The 19,277-nt window shown below is 53.4% G+C and overlaps 8 protein-coding genes across 8 annotated transcripts in view; 4 read left to right on the top strand and 4 right to left on the bottom strand.

The window, feature by feature from the left end:
- On the bottom strand, positions 1-1,793 carry PHACADRAFT_247602 (uncharacterized protein). Its single transcript, XM_007390536.1, has one exon. The coding sequence runs from the start codon at positions 1,720-1,722 to the stop codon at positions 1,396-1,398; it is 327 nt and encodes a 108-aa protein (XP_007390598.1). The 5' UTR covers positions 1,723-1,793; the 3' UTR covers positions 1-1,395.
- A 936-nt stretch (positions 1,794-2,729) lies between these two features.
- Positions 2,730-4,943, top strand: PHACADRAFT_247599 (uncharacterized protein). The gene is made up of 8 exons (XM_007390535.1): positions 2,730-2,912; positions 2,961-3,049; positions 3,107-3,234; positions 3,290-3,358; positions 3,405-4,174; positions 4,222-4,686; positions 4,742-4,826; positions 4,879-4,943. Exons 1-5 carry the CDS (start codon positions 2,744-2,746, stop codon positions 3,871-3,873), a joined length of 924 nt encoding a protein of 307 aa, XP_007390597.1. The 5' UTR covers positions 2,730-2,743; the 3' UTR covers positions 3,874-4,174; positions 4,222-4,686; positions 4,742-4,826; positions 4,879-4,943.
- A 272-nt stretch (positions 4,944-5,215) lies between these two features.
- On the bottom strand, positions 5,216-6,082 carry PHACADRAFT_247597 (uncharacterized protein). The gene is made up of 6 exons (XM_007390534.1): positions 5,871-6,082; positions 5,733-5,813; positions 5,624-5,681; positions 5,537-5,566; positions 5,438-5,486; positions 5,216-5,387 (listed from the first exon to the last, which is right to left on the bottom strand). The coding sequence occupies exons 1-5, from the start codon at positions 6,060-6,062 to the stop codon at positions 5,479-5,481; spliced, it is 369 nt and encodes a 122-aa protein (XP_007390596.1). The 5' UTR covers positions 6,063-6,082; the 3' UTR covers positions 5,216-5,387; positions 5,438-5,478.
- A 1,090-nt stretch (positions 6,083-7,172) lies between these two features.
- Positions 7,173-8,291, top strand: PHACADRAFT_247592 (uncharacterized protein). The gene is made up of 5 exons (XM_007390533.1): positions 7,173-7,246; positions 7,309-7,473; positions 7,539-7,805; positions 7,862-7,957; positions 8,014-8,291. The coding sequence occupies exons 2-5, from the start codon at positions 7,315-7,317 to the stop codon at positions 8,092-8,094; spliced, it is 603 nt and encodes a 200-aa protein (XP_007390595.1). The 5' UTR covers positions 7,173-7,246; positions 7,309-7,314; the 3' UTR covers positions 8,095-8,291.
- Positions 8,292-8,472: 181 nt separating this feature from the next.
- Positions 8,473-10,101, top strand: PHACADRAFT_247591 (uncharacterized protein). Its single transcript, XM_007390532.1, has 3 exons — positions 8,473-8,579; positions 8,635-8,858; positions 8,914-10,101. The coding sequence occupies exons 1-3, from the start codon at positions 8,546-8,548 to the stop codon at positions 9,634-9,636; spliced, it is 981 nt and encodes a 326-aa protein (XP_007390594.1). The 5' UTR covers positions 8,473-8,545; the 3' UTR covers positions 9,637-10,101.
- A 248-nt stretch (positions 10,102-10,349) lies between these two features.
- PHACADRAFT_83190 (uncharacterized protein) lies at positions 10,350-11,736 on the top strand (the record flags this gene model as incomplete). The annotated part of the gene is made up of 3 exons (XM_007390531.1): positions 10,350-10,807; positions 10,866-11,466; positions 11,521-11,736. 3 exons carry the CDS (start codon positions 10,350-10,352, stop codon positions 11,734-11,736), a joined length of 1,275 nt encoding a protein of 424 aa, XP_007390593.1.
- On the bottom strand, positions 11,715-15,919 carry PHACADRAFT_247588 (uncharacterized protein). The gene is made up of 17 exons (XM_007390530.1): positions 15,705-15,919; positions 15,594-15,632; positions 15,503-15,539; positions 15,231-15,447; positions 15,084-15,178; positions 14,943-15,034; positions 14,573-14,889; positions 14,435-14,520; positions 13,647-14,385; positions 13,279-13,589; positions 12,902-13,226; positions 12,782-12,853; positions 12,589-12,729; positions 12,451-12,537; positions 12,335-12,400; positions 12,193-12,279; positions 11,715-12,142 (listed from the first exon to the last, which is right to left on the bottom strand). Exons 1-17 carry the CDS (start codon positions 15,844-15,846, stop codon positions 11,816-11,818), a joined length of 3,180 nt encoding a protein of 1,059 aa, XP_007390592.1. The 5' UTR covers positions 15,847-15,919; the 3' UTR covers positions 11,715-11,815.
- Positions 15,920-17,017: 1,098 nt separating this feature from the next.
- PHACADRAFT_134438 (uncharacterized protein) overlaps positions 17,018-19,277 on the bottom strand; it is a 4,890-nt gene continuing 2,630 nt past the window's right edge. The window contains exons 5-13 of the mRNA XM_007390529.1: positions 19,009-19,157; positions 18,838-18,953; positions 18,666-18,786; positions 18,596-18,609; positions 18,361-18,538; positions 18,221-18,314; positions 18,039-18,170; positions 17,841-17,984; positions 17,018-17,790 (exon numbers count right to left, since the gene is read on the bottom strand). Of these exons, the coding sequence (XP_007390591.1) occupies positions 17,703-17,790; positions 17,841-17,984; positions 18,039-18,170; positions 18,221-18,314; positions 18,361-18,538; positions 18,596-18,609; positions 18,666-18,786; positions 18,838-18,953; positions 19,009-19,157 (1,036 nt within the window). The 3' untranslated portion in view covers positions 17,018-17,702. The remainder of the gene's footprint in view (positions 17,791-17,840; positions 17,985-18,038; positions 18,171-18,220; positions 18,315-18,360; positions 18,539-18,595; positions 18,610-18,665; positions 18,787-18,837; positions 18,954-19,008; positions 19,158-19,277) is intronic.

The raw sequence follows: 19,277 nt of genomic DNA, 5'->3' as shown, positions 1-19,277 counted from the left end.
CTCGGCCTTGAGGATGCCTAAGTGGGCGGTACCATTCTAATCCATCTTTGCCACCGCCAGGTATGACGGATGGCACTCTGGTCGGCGTAAGAAGACTTTCAGGTGTGTCCAACGTCCAAAACGCCGGACTCTCATATTTCTGGCCTCAGTCCTTGCTACCTTAGGAATCCCTCTCCACGAAGACAACACGCAGGGTATCATCCCTGCGCCGTCTCGTGACGGTCTGCAGAGGGCTATAGGGTGCGTCTCAGCTCTGGACATTTTCGATGCACGTTCGGCATGCTGATGCCGTACACAACCTTCACGCTTCCATGTCGGAATGGAAAACGCGTCCGCATACGAGACGGCTGTCCCAGTCATGTCCAACTATCTCGTCCTTACGGGGGCCGTATAGCTCCCTCTATTGCTGCGGCTTGATGACAAGGCATTTTGCACGTCAAGGTCATGGGGAGCAGCATCCCTTCAGTCTGCGTAAATCCGCGCCCTGACACTATTATGACGAAAAATATTTACAGATATGCAGACCTCGTTCGTCCCGGGGTTCTACCAAATTACAACACGCTCCTATCTTACACCCCCGCCAAAAGCGATGCATGTGACGGGGGCTTCTAAAATCCGAGATGGGCTCTGCAGAGCTCGCCCCTTCGAAGAGTGGCTGGGTTTCCGCCAGTCTGCAGAACTCATCTCATCGCACCAGTGAAAAAACAGCGTCTGACGCAGAGGCGTAACCTGAGACCAGGTCGTATCGACGAATAAGGCTACTTCACCGCTGCGAACGAAGACCACAAACCTCGCGATGCTAGCTCACCTTAGTGAACCGCCCTGAGAACCACTCGGTGTGTGTAGCAGCCTTATGTGGAGTCGCCCTAATTGCAATCTTCCCTTCAACGGGGATATTTCTGGAGTACGCCTGTACTACACAACTGTCCAGCTGGCCATGGCCGCCTTGATCATCATGCGACAAGAATCCTCAGTGCATTTGACCTTATTGTTCCCTCCTTCTCCGCCTTCAATGTCCGTGTCCCGCTTTCCGCGAAGCTCACAGTGACCTGTCCGTCGGCGTCCGTCGGCGCGAAGTCATCGCCGACGCTTGCCCCACTGATTGGATTTCCCACTGCCAATGTCACGGGCTCTCCCTGACGGGCCATGTGTGGGCCTTCCAGGAAGAGAAAGGCATCGGCGTTAAAGGCGTCAAATGCCCAGAGGACATGCGTGTTCCCCGACACTTGCTCTTGGCAGCCCCCAACCTCCGTGAACACGAAGTCGACGAGGAGACCCCAGAATTGGGTGGCCGTCTCGGCGCTATCGCCTTTGCGGGTGATGAAGAAGTCGTCAAATTCGGGGTCAAATGTGCTAGAGTTTCGAGGTACGTTAGCTCAGTCCATATCCTTCGAATTAATGCGTCAGTTGGAGGGATACCGACCCGTCGAACGTAAAACCTTCCTTCTTCGCGGCGTCTGCAAGAGCACTGGTCGCAGTTGAACCCGGGAAGGGATGGGCCCCGAGGTTCGTGCCGTCACAACGATGATCCCCCCCGGATGGAGTGGTGACATTGTGCCCGGTAGTAAAGATACGTCCCTCGAAAATTGTGGTGTTGCGATCGCCTTCGATGCGAAGGGGGACGAATGCGCCTACGTTGCTGTCCTGAGATGCAGCGCCCCAGAGGGCGGGTGATGCTAGGATCGACAGCCACACGAGCGGTAGCAGGGCGAGGTTAAGCATCGTGTAAGCTTAGGTGGCAACTTGGCTTGAGGGCTACTCTGCAATAGGACGGCGAACATTTATACTGGCAGGACACGGCTTGGTAACAGTGCCTGAGTAGAAGGTAGGCTGCAAATCCGCGGCTGATGACATGATGAACACGTCCATTCAATGCCAGTCGTTGGTTCAATTGAACAGACATCGGCCGGAGCGTTGAGTCCCCAAGCTCAAAGGCAGCATCAATGTTCGTGTTGGCTCTCGAGAATTATCTACGTCTCCTTCAAATAGGACGAATTATTCTGCTTCCTGGAGTTAGAGATGTATAGAGTACTCTTATTTGAGCATGCGCGGTACGTGTCAAAAATGATGCTATCGCGGAAGCTGCCGACGTGAACCTAAGCTGCTTACGCGCGTTTGCGAAGATGAGCGGCGGGCCCGGGGTCAGTCGCGACGTATTCCTTGCTAGTCCTATGCCGACTGTATAGCTGTATGCCCAATCCTTGCCTATTCACTAAGTTCACTGTGTGCCTATCGAGCTGAAGATTGCGACTGAGTGTGCTACGTGAAATTCTTACATCGTGCGTTGTTAGCGAGGAAGAGATTCCCTTGACACTCGGATACACCTGAGACAGCACCACTCGCCCAGCCATCAATGCATTTAATGCTCCAAACCACCAGCCAATGGCAGCTCAAGCGCTCAGCGTTCATATACTGCGTCGCGCACCATCAAAATCTGTGCCGTCAACATATCGCATATTTCGTGCGCAGCGTCAATGTAAATCATTCGCTATACATACCGTCATCACTGAGAACCAGTTCTACTCTGGCGCAGGCCCGGCGCGGCCCTCAAACTGTTAGCGGGAAGCATCCCTGAGAAATTATGTACATGTACGTATGCATTGCACGCACGTTGTTGGCCGAACTTCACGACGGAAGCGATGGAAGAGGAGCGTCATCAATGGCACCAGCTGACCCAGCCCATTATAAGAGCGAGCGGGGGGCGCAATGGACCCCAGCCAGACACCCTTGCGGAACGGGTGTAATGATGTACTCGCTATTCCTCGCCTCTGTACTGCCGCTTCTCGTCGCCGGGAAGGCGACCATTGACAGCCAGATTGCGGCTTTGGAGGCGTCGAACTCACCGATCCTCCAATACCCTACGCAGCTCACGCAGAATCTGGTCCCCAAGGCTATTCATTCACACAACGATTGTACGTATTTGGTATCAGACATCGAGTAGAGTCTGATGGCCTTCGTAGACTGGAGAGACGTCCCTCTGCTGACTGCGATCAGTCTCGGAGTCGCGAGTGTTGAAGCAGACGTCTGGCACATGAACGGCACACTTTTTGTTGGTCATCGTTAAATTCACGCCAAGCAGAAATTTATACTCACATGGCGCCAACAGATCGGTCATGAGTTGGCTGCATTGACTCCAAACCGTACACTGGATTCGGTGTACATCCAGCCTTTGCTCAAAATTCTGGGCGAGGAGAACCCCATAGATCAGTTTACAGTCAACTCAACCACGCCTAAGTGAGGATTGTCCTAGCACTCACTGCGCAGTATTTCTTACCATCTTCATCGTCAGCGGCGTCTTCGACACGGCTAGTGACGTACCGCTCCAGTTGCTAGTTGACGTCAAAACGGACGGCGTAGAGTGGGTCTTGTCTGCATAACCCTCGGAAGCCTACTAATGTGTGTAGAGCTCTGCCGTTCATCCTCCAGGCCTTCGAGCCTCTGCGCCAAGGAGGCTATCTCACAACATTTGCGAACGGCACCTTGACCCTTTCAGCAGTCACTGTGGTCGGGACGGGCAACAGCCCGCTCGAACAAGTCAAGGAGCTCTCACCACGCGACTATTTCTTCGATGCGCCGCTGACACAGCTCACCGACCCGTCACTGAATACGACCTGGGACCCGACGCTCTCTCCACTAGCATCGACCGACTACGGGACCGCAGTCGGCTGGAGTGGAATCGGCAACATCTCTGCGGAGCAGCTCGCGAACATCACGCAATTCGTCGGCGACGCACACGAACGCGGCATCAAGGCCAGATTCTGGGACACTCCAGGCTGGCCGATCCATGCGCGGACCGCTGTATGGAGAGTGCTGCTGGAGAATGGTGCAGACTGGCTTAACGCAGACGACTTGGAAGCGGCGGCGAATTTCTGATTGCAATTGAGAGTAATGTACGGAAAGAAGAGCACTCAGTAGCAGAGATAGTTCATATCGAGTTCCATACGGAAGTGGTGTCTATGCCTAGCTTGCGACGTGCAAACCATCCCCGGCCAGCATGTTCCTTGCCCAGAGCACCCTGTGCGAGGCGCATTGCGCTCAGGCCGGTACCGGGTAGTGCTTGACCTGCCTTCAGGCGAAGAGCTTTGCGACCTGCAAGTGGTGTTTCAGGGTCTTCCTCGGCGTTGGCATCCTGTACCATCTCCTTCATGGCAAGCGGTTGTGCGAGAAGAGTGTCCTGCAAGGGCATCAGCCAGGAGGGTCTAGTAGCAGCTTGCGACCCACGATATGATCTTCTGCTTTTTGTCGCAACCCAGTGACGGCATCCTTGCCCCGGAAGCGAAGCACCTTCTGCAAACTCCACCGCGTCTTCTCTCTCAACACGCCTTTCTCCTTCGGTGCTAAGGTCCGCTCGCGCTCAACAATTCCCTGCACATCCTCAACACCGGAATCTACAACCTGCTTCGGACCGACGGTGTTGACTTTCTTCCCGAGGAGTTCCCAGCCGATGGCGCGGGCAGTCATTTCGAACTTGATGTCCCGAGGGTTGTCCACCAATTCGAGGATGGCATGCGGCGCGTTGTCGCCCGGTCGGTTGCCAAACTTGTGGATGCGCGTGTAACCACCTTCACGAGTCTCGTACCGCTTTGCGAGCTCTTTGAAGACCTTGGGTGTGAGCTTCGGCTCGAGCAGGAAAGCATTTGCACGCTGGTAGGCCGGAAGGTCGCCCTTCTTCCCCATTGTGATGATCTATAGTGGCACAGTCTATGTATGTTCGGGACTCGGATAGCTGAGCTGATCACACCTTTTCCGCGAGCCTCGCGGTGTCTTTTGCCTTTGGCAGGGTAGTCTTAATCTGCTCGTGTTTGATGAGCGAAGTCACCAGATTTCTTCAACCTCCTGGTAAGAGACGCGTCCGGGAGTGAGTGAAGGTAGCCATACCGCAACATCAGCATCCTGTGCGAAGATGTCCTTGAGAACTTGCGGAAAGCCACGCCATGTTTCATGGTGGAAGGTGAGCAGAGCGAGTGAGAGCGCTTGTCTGGTCTGAACGAAGTGCTTGCTCTCCGGGCCAGGAAAGGAAGCCGTAGCATACTATAACTCACGCTGCTGCCCGTACTCTTAATGCCCAGACGTGCAGTACACACACGCAAAACGGTGTTGAGCTACGAGAAACTGCCTGATGGTAGATACTGGGGCTGCTGGTACCCGTACAAGGGATGCAGCTCAGTCTCAGCTTACAGCAGCCAATGCGATCGACGACAGCGGAACAAATGCGAAGGAATATAGATATTGACATTCAGAGCATGTTCAAAGCGACAAAGAAGGTTGTAGAAACTGGACTCGATATACTTGCATTGTCTATGGCAGTACAAAGGAGCAAGCCGATGAGCTGTGCATGACACATCCACTTACTTCGCCTAGTACACGTAATTTCCGTCGCGACTGGGCTTGTACGTTGTCATTGATTGCGGTGTGCTCTTAGGAGTTGATAACAGACCGTGGAATTCCAGGAGGTGCCGTTAGATATCAATGTCTCATTTACTTGGCTGTAGGAGGCATGAGTAAGCGTTCACAAGAACTAGAATAGTGAGCGCACCATCTGGAGTCTTGGCAATATACTCGATGGCTATAAAGATGCGGTTATGTTAGCCAGGAGCCCTGCGATGTCTACGAATGTGCGTACCATGCCCTACAGTCTTAATCTCGTCCGCCTCAGCATCTGGGATCTCAATCTGGAATTCCTGCGCCGCATCATCAGCCTTACAACGTCTGTTGGGCTCACATAAACTTGCCTCTTCTACGGCCATGACGACTTCGACGGCGTCGAGGCTGTCAAGGCCTAAGTCTTCCGCGAAAGAAGCAGCAGGGGTGAGCTGCAACGCCTCAGCATGTCAGCTACGAATAACACTGCCAACGGTCTGCGGACATACCTTCTCCGGCTTGACCTTCTCAAAACCCTTCAGGACATCCAAAATACGCGCTGTAATCTGCTCCTTGTTCAGGCCAGCAGCAGCAGAGTATTGCGCGCGTTGGAGGAAGCCGGTGCGCGCAGAGAAAGCCACAGGAGCGGCGACAACCCGAGTCCGAGCAACGTTGCGGACAGCCAGACGGAGGAAAGACATGTTCAACGAATGCAGCAGCGTGGACAGGCTGAGGAATCGTCGCGAGAAATGCAACGCGCGATGACCTGTCCAACTCCGCTCCGGAAGTAGCCGCCGCACTGTGCGCTAAATTTTTGCCCGGCCATGCGCCTCATCAGTTCCTTCATCTCATCTCATCGCCCACGAGCTTTGCTCATTGCACTCGCACCCTGCTCACTTCATCGCTCTTTGCTCTTTGTTTAGTGTGGAACATATGGGACTATATATTGTGCGCAGGCCAGCTGTCCTTGTCATAGAGCAGAATCGTTTGTTTCACTACGAAGACTACCTGCTCAGCCTATCGACTACTTGTCGCCTGACTGTGTCTTGGCTGCGGACCATCCTCCAGCATCTCTGCGCCTTACCACCTGTTTGATGTCTTCCTATCGGCCTCTCGGTCATGCGAGCTTCAGCTCGAGGCTGCGCTTGTAACGCGGTATCGTGTAGGGAGACGCGTTGTGTTTGCTCACTGCTTCGGCATCGATGACAGCAACAAAGGACATGTAGGCTAGACGGTCATGCACTGGTCAGCGGCTCAAGACTACTCACAAGCGCAGGATGTTACTTCGCCACATCATGTCCGGTGGCGGCGCATATTTCGGCTGAGCACGCGCCTACCACTTCTCGGGTATGTAGCTATGCTTGGGGGTCTACTCATAGACTCACCCACTCGTCTCATTTCGCTAGCGGCTGCACTGTGCTCTGTAGCGACCTTCATGGAGTGCAGCTAGTGTCTCGTACTGACCCCATATACTGATCAGAGCTACGTAGTCAATCTCTTCACCCTGTTATTGCAGCAAGTTTAAGAGTGCGGAACCTCACCCGCGTTGAAACTCCCTGTAGATGTTAAAAGCTTCTTGAAATGCCTGTGAACTTGCAATCTTTGGGCAATGCTGTAGCATGTTGTTAACGTAGTGATGCGGCGCTTTATATGACGCCTAATGTAGGGCGCTTTCGGCGAAGTTCGATTCCCGGGCAGGATCCGGCAATTGCCGCAGAACTATGCAGGACCTGTCACGCGTTACGGTGGCTGCTCTGTCACGGTGCGTGGTCTAGTCAGTAGTAGGCCCGCCAACTAGTCCTGACCGCAAGATCCTCAAGGTAAGATATTGTTCACACTGTCCTTTGCGACACGTCGCTAGACGGGCTGACTGTCCTTTTATCAGGTACGCTCGTCCTAGAGGTCTGCAAACGAACGACTTCGAAAACTTACGCGATCTCACTGTAGACACCCATGGCCACCTTCTCCTCGAGCCCCATTGTCATTGATGGCAAGGGCCATCTCCTGGGCCGGCTGGCGTCCATTATCTCGAAGCAGATTTTGAACGGGCAGAAGATTGTCGTTGTGAGGTGCGAGGAGATCAACATCTCGGGCAGCTTCTTCCGCAACAAGGTGCTTTATACATGACTCAAGCTCGGTGGACCAAAGAAATAATCAGACTGCTTCTCTGTATACAGCTGCGCTACCACAACTTCCTCCACAAACGCCATATCGTCAATCCTAAAAAGTCTGGCCCATTCCACCACCGCGCCCCCTCCAAGATTCTCTACAGGGCAATCCGCGGTATGCTTCCCCACAAGACAGCCCGCGGTGCGGCTGCTCTCGAGCGCCTCAAGCTCTTTGAGGGCGTCCCTCCTCCCTACGACTCTAAGAAGCGCATGGTTGTCCCTGAGGCCCTCAGGGTACTTCGGTTGAAGCCTGGTCGCAAGTACTGCACAGTTAAGGTGAGACCGTTATTTCGAGAGGCCTCGAGCTCTCGTGTCTAACCTTCGTGTTGTAGCGGCTTTCGCACGAGGTTGGTTGGGGCTACAAGGATGTTGTCGACCGCCTCGAGGAGAAGAGGAAGATTAAGGCTCAGGCCTTCCACGAGCGCAAGGTGCGTCCTCTAGTTGCTTATCGGGCGAGTACGGGGATGCTCAAATGTTGGAGTAGCTCGTTTCTATCAAGCTGCGCCAAAAGGCCGTGGCTGACACCGCCTCGTCTTTTGAAAACCTTGTGCAGCTGGGTTACTAGATCAATATGCTTTGTGGCTTTTTATTCCGTCGCTTTTTGCTGTCTGATTCACCGCCATGAGTCGATCCATGTACCCACCCTACTACCCTCATATGCACTCGGCGCGGGTGCGCTACATGAATACGATGCATTGCTGTAATGGGCCTCCGTTCGTTGCAGCGTTACTTGTACAACACAACCGTCTAATTTCAGTCTCTTTGAGGTGGATGTCGGCCTGTGTGTTAGCCTTTTTCCGCTCGGCTGTTTTTCCAGACACTACTGGCTCTGCCGCACGGACGGGACTTGCCGGCTGCCACGCGAGCGTAATTGACGCGTTCAGGGCGTGGCCGAGACCGTTCAAATATCCCACACCAATTGCCCGCCCAACTCACCCCTCGACCTCAACCTTCCATTATTCCCCGATTTCCTCACATTTCCTCCCCTTTTCCTTTAATCCTTCACCAACGCCGCCATGTCTGCAGGAACTCCCGCTCTGCTTGAGAACGGTACGCCTCACGTTCTCTCCGCTGGCGCTCACCCCAAACTCACACAAATTTATAGCTGACCAACCAGAGTCCCGTTCGCCGTCGCCAGCTGGCAGTGAAGTTCTCACCCTTCGTTCGCTAGTTTCCACCAAGGATGCAGGTGTCATCATTGGCAAGGCCGGTAAAAACGTCGCAGAGCTGCGCGAGGCGACGGCCGTAAAGGCAGGGGTTAGTAAGGTCATCCCAGGTGTGCATGAACGGGTGCTCACTGTGACCGGCTCCGTTGAGGGTGTGGCAAAGGTACGCTTTGGTCGCACATATATGCGCGCCACTTGATAGTCTAACATGCGTATAGGCGTATGCCATGATTGTCAACCAGCTATCTTCCACGAGCGCCACGTCCCCCGTGTCGCCCACCCCATCCTCTTCACAGTCGTCGATCCGCCTCCTTATCTCGCACAACCTCATGGGTAGTGTCATTGGTCGTAGCGGCCTTAAGATCAAGGCTATACAGGATAGTTCCGGTGCACGCATGTTTGCGCAGAAAGAAATGCTCCCTCAGTCGACCGAACGCATAGTCGAGGTCCATGGCTCCGCGGAATCTATCGGCCGAGCCATCGAGGACATCGGTCGTGCGCTCCTGGAGGACTGGGACCGTGCCACTGGGACTGTCTACTTCCACCCCGGAGCTGCCGATGAACGTTCAGGACGCCGGCCAGGCCAGCAGAGCCGGCGTTCAAATGGTGATGCGCCTCGCGATCGCGGTTCACCATCTCCTAGTTCGCCCTCTGCCCAGCCGAGCAACTTACGTACTCAGAACATCTCCATTCCGTCAGACATGGTCGGATGCATCATCGGCCGTAATGGCACGAAGATTACCGAAATCCGTCGCCTCTCGGGTTCCAAAATCTCGATCGCCAAGGAGCCTCATGATGAGACGGGAGAGCGCATGTTCACCATCGTCGGTACTCCCGAAGCAAACGAGAAGGCGCTATTCCTGTTGTACAATCAGCTTGAAAGCGAGAAGGAACGACGTGTCGGCCGCGAGCAGATGCAGCAAGATGAGCTGCAAGACTAGGCTCTTCGCTTCAGGATGTCTATCCAGGCCCTAAGAGGTAGCACGGACGACAGGCGACGAAGAGCTCGCCTCCCCGCAGTCCGCGAAGTCGACACTTCTGCTCACAAGACCCCTTCAAGCCGTTCGATGCCCCTCCGCACCCATACTTCCACGTATCCTCGTCCTCTTCTGACCGCTACTCCCTACCTGCAAGATAAAAGCGCAAACCGATCTCTCTCTTCTAAGTCAATCCCCTTTCTTGGCCCACTCCTGTCCCTTCTCCGCCATTCGTTCCCCAACTCCTCGACTTTACCCGACATACGATGACGCTGTTGTCTCTGCCTGTCAAGGTGCCTCTAACTTATCCTAGTGCCGACTAGACTGTCATGGACGCTTATAAAAAGTAACGTCTAGCCTAATTGCAGTTCATTGCTTCGTATCTACATGTAACAGCAGTACAGCGCAAATCGAGTTGCTTTCGTTGAGGCTTTCTTGTGTTCTTCTCAGTCGCTGTGAATAGAATATCTTTTACATGTTGTACTGCTAATCGAACATGTGCGAGGACGCGAATGACATCAGAGCTGTGCTCGCTCTCTGAAAACGTTCTCCATCGAACTTCCACTCTTCCCCGCATTTTTACTCTCTTTGCTCGGGCGTCAGAGCGCTCCTCCCACTGTCTCTCCCAGTTGTCTACTGTCCGCTTCTCTCAACAACTGTAGCATAAGACGGCATACATGAACAGTCGCCCAGGTCTGCCCACGCATCCCTCGCTGCCTCGAGCACCCCATTTGGCGCATAGCCATCCACAGGCGGCCTCGAATGCTTATAGCCCCTACCAAAACGCCTCTCCCGCGTTCCCTCAGCTTGGACCTGGTGCCTCGTACCAATACTACGCTTCTACGCACTACGCGCAGGCATACACACAAAACGCGGCTCCTGCAGCTGGGCAGCAGCCGCAATACTACACGCCCACACCTGGAGCAGGGCCCAGCAGCGCACCACAATTCACTAGCCAACCATCCTCTCGGTGGGCCCAGCCAGGGACAGTTCGATGCAAAAAGCCAGGGTGCTTGTTCACTGCCTCGCACAAATCGGTAGAAATACACATGATGGACCGGCATCTCATATATCCACCTGGCTGGGAGAACAGGAAAGGGAAGAATGACTGGGACGCAGATCCTAGCTTGAAAGGGTACGTGCCTGGCCGTACTTGCCCTACACTGAATGTAATGATATAATTTACCACACAGAAAACCCATTATGATACAAGGTACAATAATCAAACTTGACACTCCCGAGACTATCGAGCAGTGGATTGCCGAGCGCAAGAGGCGGTTCCCCACGGCAGACCGAGTGGAAGAAAAGCGGAAGAAAATAGAGGAAGCGGTTGCTCGAGGCCAGCTGTCGTTCGAAGAGGCTCGTTTTCCGAACAAGAGACGACGTATAAATGACTATGCACAACATCGTCAAAACCATGACACGCGTGGAAGAGGGCGAGGAAGAGGACGAGGGCACGGACGGGGCCAGTTTACCGGCAAGCGTGGTTCTGCTACCTCAGTGAATGCCCGCCCGCACGTCTCGAAAAGCCAAGCTACTTCTGCTGCGCCAACAGAGGCCCTAGCTCAACCAAATGGGGAAGAGGCTCGAATAGACTGCGACGTGAATTCAGGACTGGGGTCTGACTCGGACAGTGCACCTGCGGAATTATCATCAAAAGCAACACACGTCGAAGAGGAAGTCCCGAAATCCGCTATTCAGCCAGATAGGATACCAGTCAAGAAGCTAGCACCGAAACAGCCTCGACGGCCACCGCAGAACCCGTTCGTTCAGAGGCCAGCATTACTTCGCAACGTAGGTTTGCATATTGATCCTAAAGCTGGGATGCCGCTGAGCTTGCTGCAACAGCTCCTGCTCCCTGAGATTCGAATGACGGTCTCAAATTTTTCACAAGCAATACGATTTCTGGTCGATAACGAGTTTTTGGAGAATGTTGAGCTTCGCCCCGGTCAAGCACAAGAGAGGATGATCGAAGTCATCTCCACGAACAGTACCCTGCCTGCCAACTTAGAGCAAGAGCCGTCCCGGCCTACAGAATCTAGTACAGGAGCTACGACTCTCTGATATATTTGTCTCACTGGCCGTATGCGCGCTTCATGTTCCTTGGAATACACGAGAAACATGATCTACTACGCGAGAACAACTATCGACTACCCGTACTCATGTCGTCACTCGCGCTTCCTTCGCTGTCCGAGCCCGAGAGCTCGCCCTCCTCGTCGAGATCAATATTTATCGATCGCTGCTCAACCTCATATCCAAGCTTAGCGAGCTCCTCGCCAGTGCTGGCAGCTTTGGCAGGCGCAGTGACCACGACCGCAACGGACGACTTTGCATCGAACAGCGGAAGGAAATATGTTTTGAGGGCCTCAAGCACGTCTTCCTTGGTGACTTTCGCATACTTCTCGAGCAGCTCGATGCTATGGTTTTGTGGGACACCTTCCAAGGCCTGGTTGATGAAGGAGACAAGGCCCTGGTACAAAATTACTTTCTGTGCGCAGAGGTTAAGAAAGAGCAGCTCACAGCACGGCCAGGCGTTGATACTCCTCTTGTAACGGAGTAGACGATACTGCTTTTAGCTGCGTCCAAGCCAGTCTCGTCCAAAGCGATCTACAGAATTGTTCATGTGAGCAGTATGGGAAATGGCAAAATCACCTGAACTTACAGTTCCCTTCACAAGTCCTTCGATCACAGACTTCGCCTGGTTAAATGCGTCGATGCTATTCGATGACTGAGACGACTTCAGGATCTGCCCACGATCAAGCCATAGAAACAACTTACGCGGTAGAGTGTGAAGCTAACCAGCCCTGCCTCCACATCGAGGGTAACGTACGCTCCATATGCGAGACCCGAGCCGCGAATGTAACGCTGAACAGAGTAGATAAGCAATCATCTGCTAACGAACGAAAAGCGTCGTACCCAGAGATAGCTTTCCGTCGCATTCAAGATCTCACCTGCGACCCTCAATGCAGGGTATTGTGGATGAGCATGACCCTCAATACCCTTCGCATAGTGGGAGACGAAGGAGCTCTCGATGGTAGGAAGGGACACGATAACCGCCTAGAGGTATTACTTTAATTGGTGCAGCGACATGTACAGCGAAGGAGTATACCTTCTTCGCTGGATTTTTGCCAATCTCGTTGAGTGTGTACGACGCTCGGCGGACAGGATCAAGCGGGCTTTCCTATAAGCGAGTTAGATAATATTCGAAGATCAGGCTATATATGCAAACCTTAAGTGAACCATTGAAGTACTTCGCCCAAGTGGTACGAGGCTGAGCAAGAGCAAGGATGTTGCCACTGACAGCGAACCTTGCACCAGAGGGCGCAAGAATGCTCCGGCGAATCTGTTCGAACTTCGCAATTACGCCGTCCGGGTTCTCCTGTAGCTCTTGCAACAGCTTCGGTATAAACTCTGCCTGAGGAAGGACTCCATGGAAGCGACTTGTCGAACTCGAACTGCAAAGGATCTCGGAGCAGACGGAGCTAAGCACAGTATTTCCGTCCCGTTTAAGCTCTGGCAAAGACTGCAGAGTCTTAGCTATCGTGACGGCCAATCTACGAGAAAGGATAAGCCCACTCCAGAAACTGCAAGCTGAATGATGCTCACCGCTCCTTGTCGAACTTGCTTGCGTAGAGCAAATCTCTAAGCCAAGCAACGGCGCTCTCATATTGCGACGTCTGCACCTTGATCGCCACGCTAACTGTCTCCGTGAACTTACTATTCGACCCAAGGCCGATTTCGTACGATACGGTATCGTTGTCCAGGCGGTCGACGACCTCTTCATGTGAAAGCTCCTCACCAGTATGTCTTGTAACGGGAAGGGAGAAAAACGCCGAGAGGTAGATGAAGACGTGAGGACGCAGCTCATCCGGCACGTCCGCTAGCGATAGATAGGCACTGATCGTGACGAAGTCGGACTTGAAAATGGAGGTTAGCTGGAAGCTATGCGCGTCAGTCAGTGTACGTGAACTCACCTCGACATGGTCGTACTGAACGAAGAAGGGCAGCGGAGAGCCGTCAGCCTGGACATGTCGGGAGACCTCGGCATTATCTCTTTGCTCCACAGCTCTGTGACGTCCCGCGCCCTTGCCGACCTCCTGCAAGCTTTGCACCGGTATCCATACTATGCTCTTGACACTTGGAACCGGGAAGCCAGTGAGGATGTCGGTCGGGATTGGTCTGTCGTGCTCGCTCTTGGCCGCCTCGAGTTCTGCCTCGGCTTTCTTCAGACCTTCTTCGCCCAGCTTCGCCTTCTGCTGAGCAATGCGAGCCTTCTCCTCATCCTCCAGTCGTTTTGCCATTGCAGCAGACGGCTTTCCAATGAGTACTACGCGATGTTGGTTGATATAGTAGTGCTTCAGCAATCTGACCCAATCCTCGCTCTTCCATGCCCTAAGGGCATCAAATCTCGATATCTCGTCGAGCGACGGTCCGAGGGTGGAGCCGTTCTCAGCACCGTACAGGAAGTCTGTGATGACCGTCCCCGAGAAGGTATCACCCTTAGATGACTCAACTTTGCTACGCAGCTGGCGTTCGTCCCGATCGATGACCATTGCCATGCGCTTCATGTCGAAGCCTTCCTTAGCGATACGCTTCAGGCTATTTTGCAGCTTCTCGTCGAAACTATCGAGATGCTCTGCAGGGACAGAGCCGGCGTAGATGTAAAGACCATTTCGTGTGGCGTAGTCCCGCTCTTCGAAATAGACGTACGTGCTAAAGGCTGGTGTGAGCACGCATTGCATTGAGCAGTCACATAACACACCAGAGAGGGGATTCGATCTCGACGAATTCTTTGTTGAGAGGAGCGGTTGACGATGATGATAGGTAGACACCCAGGATGTCAATTGCCTAGCGAAAACTTCGTCAAATTTACCAGTGTGACACACAGGACAGCACTAACCTTATTTTCCAGGAAGTCTGTTGGTGCCGGCCCTTGCCAACTAATCTGGACTTCCCCTAGACTCTCGTCCTGCTCCGGAAACTCGACTGTGTCCCTAATCGTCTCAGTAAACGGAGGGCGATTCGCACTAGGAGTCTCCAAAAACGGCCTCTTCCAGCCCTTGGGCCGAGGGCCATGATTTTGTCCATGTGCAATGAGGGACGGCTCTACTTTGTTTTGTACAACGTCGAGTAAAGTGTTGGTTCCAGAGGCCAGCTTGCCAGCAACAATCAGTGTCAGATTGTGGGGGACATAGTATGAACTGTGGTAGTCCCTGACTAGAACACACTTCTCAGAAATAATGATTGATACGGGAAACATGTGACTTTACTCTGTTCGACAGTGAGCTCTCGCAATGCTTTCATGAGACCTCCGGTTTCGCTTTGATACGCGCTCCCTGGTGGGAAAGCTAGTTGCTGCATTCTGCACGCCATGTGAGCCCAAGATTGAGAATGGAGATAGGGACACATACCGAAGAGCCATGAGATCGCTCGAGGTATTTTCACGACCCTGCATCTCGCTATAGACGACACCCGAATCTTCGCCTTTCCCTTTGATATGGTGGACCTGATAAGATTCCAGTGAGGAACAACATAAGCCCGAAAAGGTTGACACAAACCTCTGTGATATATCCAGCCTTCGTGAGGGTGGGATAGAGGATGTGGTCAACATATATTGGTAGAAGCTGCAGGAAACCTTGTTCTCCGGCGGTGGACACGGTGTATGCCGTGTGGTCGGTGTCCGTCCAGGCATTTGTACCGTTTGAGAACCCGCGGTTTGCTAGGTGATCGATGATACCCTTGTACGGATACTTCTCGGATCCCATGAAGACAAGACTGCACGCCACTTCAATACGAGTCAAGTCGGAACCGGTCTACTGTGGCCACTCACTGCTCTAGTGTATGCGGGCATCCGCTATCATTGAATACTGCATGTATTATCAGATCAACGCATTGAGTACAGAGAGGCGAGGAGCACTTACTCTCAGTACCGATGACGAAATAGCCGTGCACGATGGGGGCTGCATTTTCCGGTTAATAACTTGAACCACATCACCAATGACCCAGACGATAACACGGCATCTATGGCGTACCGTTGTAGTCGAGGTGAACGACGCTCAGACCGGTGGCTCTACTCTTCCACTTGGACACCAAGATGTCCGCATAATCCAGCTTAGCCCTCGTAACGAGGTCAAAGTTGCCGTAGACATTGGTGCCATTCGTCGCGTTGGTCATACTAAAGATAGGACGAGTGCTATGATACTTTCTGGCGAGCGACGCGGAGTGGGGATTGCCGAGGAGAGCGAGATTAGTGCGTGCCAGTCGATTGAGCGGGGTGTGTGTAAGGGCCCGGGGTGTGAGTGGTCTCGGAGAGCGCAACAAAAGCCTGGATGAACGAGACAGCATCCGGTAGTGGGCAGCGAGAGAGTTGTGTGAGTGGAGCGTGCAGCCTGAGGCTTGGATGCCCGCACCTGTGCTGAAGGCCGCAGAGTCCAAGTCAAAGTTGTGACACTGCGCCCGCAACATTTGTGCAAGACGCGCGTCTCCGGCGCCTGCTAAACCACCCCCCACCTTGGCTCCGGGGGTCGTCCTTATAAGAATGCGTCGGATGCCCAACCCAGAGTAGCGCACTGTCGTAGCGCACTGTCTCCTAGAGCCCTCGTCGACAATGTCCGAAGGACAGACACTCCCCAAGCTCGTCTGTTTGGGCCCTCTTGGTACGTACTCCCACCAGGTCCGTAGCAGCAATCCATGCAAGGCAACGCGCTCACAGCACCACTTGTCTCAGGCCGGGTATGAGCAGTTCGGAGATAATGTCGAGTACATCGAGAAGCCTTCCATTCGAGGTCAGATGGTCATGCCACTGTGGACCAATGTCTAGGCTAAACCGGTCACAGCCGTGTTGGAAACCGTCTCACCCGAGATACCGTTCGGTCTTCTGCCCCAGGAGAACACCATCTTCGGACCTGTAACGGAGGCCTACGACTCTCTGCGTTGCTCTGCTGTCGGTACTTCCATCTTTGTGAGAGGCGAAGTCGTCCTGCCAGTTCAGCACTGCTTGATTGCTCGCAAAGGTGTCCAGTTCGAACACATCGAACGCATCATCAGCCACGAGCAGGTATGTACCGTGTGGCCGTGAGCACTACTCGCTGACGTTGATTCACTTTTGCTAGGCAATCGGACAATGTGCTGGGTTCATTGCGAAGCATTTTCCCAGTGCTTCTCTTGAGAAGAAGCCCTCGACCGCGGGTGCAGCACGAGCGCTGCTTGAGGACGATGAGATAAACCTCCGCAGTGCAGCCATCTGCTCTACGTTGTGCGCCAAGATTTTTGATGGCCTGGAAATTCTGCAAAGAAGCATTCAGGATACCAATAGTAAGCTGCCGCCCTTGCTGCATAGTGCCGTGCTCTGACCGACAGTGCAGTCAATTACACCCGCTTCTATGTGCTCGCAAACACCATTGAAGCGAAACCGCCGGTCGTTCACAGAGTTCCTCAGCTGCGTCGAGCGCTTGTTCGACTTACCCTGCCGCCGACCCAGCAAACAGAACAACCAACGACAGAGGACACGGAGGACGACCAACCGGCGCATCTCAAACCGGCGCACAACCGCACTGTGCATCTCATTATGGGAACATTGTTGACGACATTTGGCGTTCCGGTCATTCGGATAGACCGCAGGCCGTCTATTACCTCATCTCCATTCGAGGACACCTATTTCATCGAGCTGGAAGATTTCGGGACGCCAGTAGAACCCTCGGCGACGGGCAACACACCAGCCGATGAGGCATGGCTCAAGAAAGTCCGGGCGGGTGTAACGAGAGTTACTGCCGCCGGAGGGGCTGCAGACGTAATTGGCGTCTGGTAGTCACCGTGGCAGAGACGGAGAGCTTTTCGGAACACCGGAGACCGACGCATTCAGGACAGTTATTCCCAGTGACCGTTCAACCGTTCAATCCCTGTATATGCAGTCGCCCCTTTCATGGGGCAATAGAAGGAGAGACCCTCGCATTTACGACCACGCCAGACATGAAGTCTTTGCTAACTCAAATTGTGACAGGTTGTAGTGTAATGACCGCATCAACGTCTATTTAGACCGTCCCATCCAGTGTTTGCTTTACTAGAGAAAGTGCCTCCTTCGAACGAGGCATGATGCAACATTTAAACGGTTTTGGACGGCTGCGAGAATGAGCACAAGACTGCGGAATAAGTATGTTTTAGAGGCCCACCTGAGTGATGTCGAGGTATATTCAGCGTCCGGTTCGATCGTATTGCCGTGTTCGTCCTTCGGCTTCAAGATGTTGTACACGGCCAGTGTGGCAGCGACCGTGATCCATATCGTCTCGAAGGCTAGCGCCCGACCGGGGCACGTGCTGATAAATAATTGTTAGGAGCACCGGGCAGGCCTCTGAAGAGGGTGCTCTCACCGTCTGCCAAATCCAAACGCTGCGTTGGGCAGTTCATTGATGCCCAACGTCGCGTTCTGTGCCTTATTGCTGAACCGGTCGGGATTGAACCGGTACGGGTCCGGATACATATTCTCATCGTGTAGTATTGCCCTTCCCGCGAATGTTAACATACGTAAGATGTCCTGCATGTGGAGGCGCACCACACATTAGGCAGTATCGTGGTGCCCTTGGGGATATGAAACCCACGGTAAACGTCATCCGCTGCAACTTGGCGGGCAAGGCCGAGAGGTGTTACTGACTGGTCAGTTACGTCTGTGTGGACGGAAGAGGCGGCGCATACCAGGATTCCACCGCAAGCACTCCCATACGATGCAGTCAACATACGGAAGATCATCCCTATCGTCGAAACTTGGCAGCCTGTCCGACCCGACCACTTGGTCGATTTGTTTCTGTGCCAAAACTTGCACTTCGGGGTGCATTTGCATGGCAAGAAAGAACGAAAGAATTGCTGACACGGTCTGCGAGAGCACTTAAGAGGGTAGTTTCAAGGGAAGAGATAGCTGCCTTCCACATACTGTGTCTGCACCGGCTGGAGTGGAGAAAGATCAAAAAATCAGTCTCGTACGATGCGGATGGGGCAATTACCGGCGTAGACGGTGGCCGCAACATTCTTGATTAGCTGCTCTTCTTTGGAAGTATCGGCATCAGACATGAAGATACGATCCAGTTGGTCCGTAAGAAAACATGGTACTGCTTTACCCGCCGCCTGTGCATTCTCAGCGGTGGAATGTGAAGAGGTTCGAAATTGAAGACTTACCATCTTTTGTTTCACCATCTCAAACGGAGCATTAAGCATCAGCTGATTCATGTGTCGCCACTCAAGAGCTTGCCTCTTGAATGACGCTCCAGGGAACCACGCAGGGATATACTTTACTATTCGGTAGTCAGGCTTGGGTACGGGCGTCGAATATTAACAGACGATGCTTACGAAAAGTGAGATAGTCGACGAGATATGTGCCGAAGATGCCCGCTTGACCCAGACCAGACAGAGCCTTGTCGGCAATGGTAACATAGATGTCGCCTTCTGGAGCTATCTGATGGCCATAGGAAAGCATCATAACAATTGCCGCGGCGCTCCTGGCGGTTACATGGACAATGAACATAATGAGCTTCGGTGTGAGGGCTTTAAAATTGCGCCGACCTTCGCACATGATGGAACAGATCGTCCTGGCCCTCGGCCAGATGTAAAGGAGCATG

Source organism: Phanerochaete carnosa (genome assembly GCF_000300595.1).
Source record: "Phanerochaete carnosa HHB-10118-sp unplaced genomic scaffold PHACAscaffold_1, whole genome shotgun sequence".
Taxonomy (NCBI): Eukaryota; Fungi; Basidiomycota; class Agaricomycetes; order Polyporales; family Phanerochaetaceae; genus Phanerochaete; species Phanerochaete carnosa.
Note: the sequence above shows the minus strand (reverse complement) of the source record. Positions and strands in the feature narration are given on the sequence as shown.

What these genes read in the sequence shown, in the direction of transcription:
- PHACADRAFT_247602 (XM_007390536.1), bottom strand. Translation starts at nt 1,722, where the DNA reads ATGCTTAACCTCGCCCTGCTACCGCTCGTGTGGCTGTCGATCCTAGCA.
- PHACADRAFT_247599 (XM_007390535.1), top strand. Translation starts at nt 2,744, where the DNA reads ATGATGTACTCGCTATTCCTCGCCTCTGTACTGCCGCTTCTCGTCGCC. An exon ending in ACATGAACGGCACACTTTTT is followed by an intron (nt 3,050 to 3,106) that starts GTTGGTCATCGT and finishes TGGCGCCAACAG; the next exon opens with ATCGGTCATGAGTTGGCTGC. An exon ending in GTCAAAACGGACGGCGTAGA is followed by an intron (nt 3,359 to 3,404) that starts GTGGGTCTTGTC and finishes TAATGTGTGTAG; the next exon opens with AGCTCTGCCGTTCATCCTCC.
- PHACADRAFT_247597 (XM_007390534.1), bottom strand. Translation starts at nt 6,062, where the DNA reads ATGTCTTTCCTCCGTCTGGCTGTCCGCAACGTTGCTCGGACTCGGGTT. An exon ending in TCGTCATGGCCGTAGAAGAG is followed by an intron (nt 5,682 to 5,732) that starts GCAAGTTTATGT and finishes GATGCGGCGCAG; the next exon opens with GAATTCCAGATTGAGATCCC. An exon ending in GATTAAGACTGTAGGGCATG is followed by an intron (nt 5,567 to 5,623) that starts GTACGCACATTC and finishes GCATCTTTATAG; the next exon opens with CCATCGAGTATATTGCCAAG.
- PHACADRAFT_247592 (XM_007390533.1), top strand. Translation starts at nt 7,315, where the DNA reads ATGGCCACCTTCTCCTCGAGCCCCATTGTCATTGATGGCAAGGGCCAT. An exon ending in GCAGCTTCTTCCGCAACAAG is followed by an intron (nt 7,474 to 7,538) that starts GTGCTTTATACA and finishes CTCTGTATACAG; the next exon opens with CTGCGCTACCACAACTTCCT. An exon ending in AGGCCTTCCACGAGCGCAAG is followed by an intron (nt 7,958 to 8,013) that starts GTGCGTCCTCTA and finishes ATGTTGGAGTAG; the next exon opens with CTCGTTTCTATCAAGCTGCG.
- PHACADRAFT_247591 (XM_007390532.1), top strand. Translation starts at nt 8,546, where the DNA reads ATGTCTGCAGGAACTCCCGCTCTGCTTGAGAACG. An exon ending in TCCCGCTCTGCTTGAGAACG is followed by an intron (nt 8,580 to 8,634) that starts GTACGCCTCACG and finishes ACAAATTTATAG; the next exon opens with CTGACCAACCAGAGTCCCGT. An exon ending in CCGTTGAGGGTGTGGCAAAG is followed by an intron (nt 8,859 to 8,913) that starts GTACGCTTTGGT and finishes ACATGCGTATAG; the next exon opens with GCGTATGCCATGATTGTCAA.
- PHACADRAFT_247588 (XM_007390530.1), bottom strand. Translation starts at nt 15,846, where the DNA reads ATGACCAACGCGACGAATGGCACCAATGTCTACGGCAACTTTGACCTC. An exon ending in GAGATCGAATCCCCTCTCTG is followed by an intron (nt 14,386 to 14,434) that starts GTGTGTTATGTG and finishes ACCAGCCTTTAG; the next exon opens with CACGTACGTCTATTTCGAAG. An exon ending in CGACGGAAAGCTATCTCTGG is followed by an intron (nt 12,538 to 12,588) that starts GTACGACGCTTT and finishes TACTCTGTTCAG; the next exon opens with CGTTACATTCGCGGCTCGGG.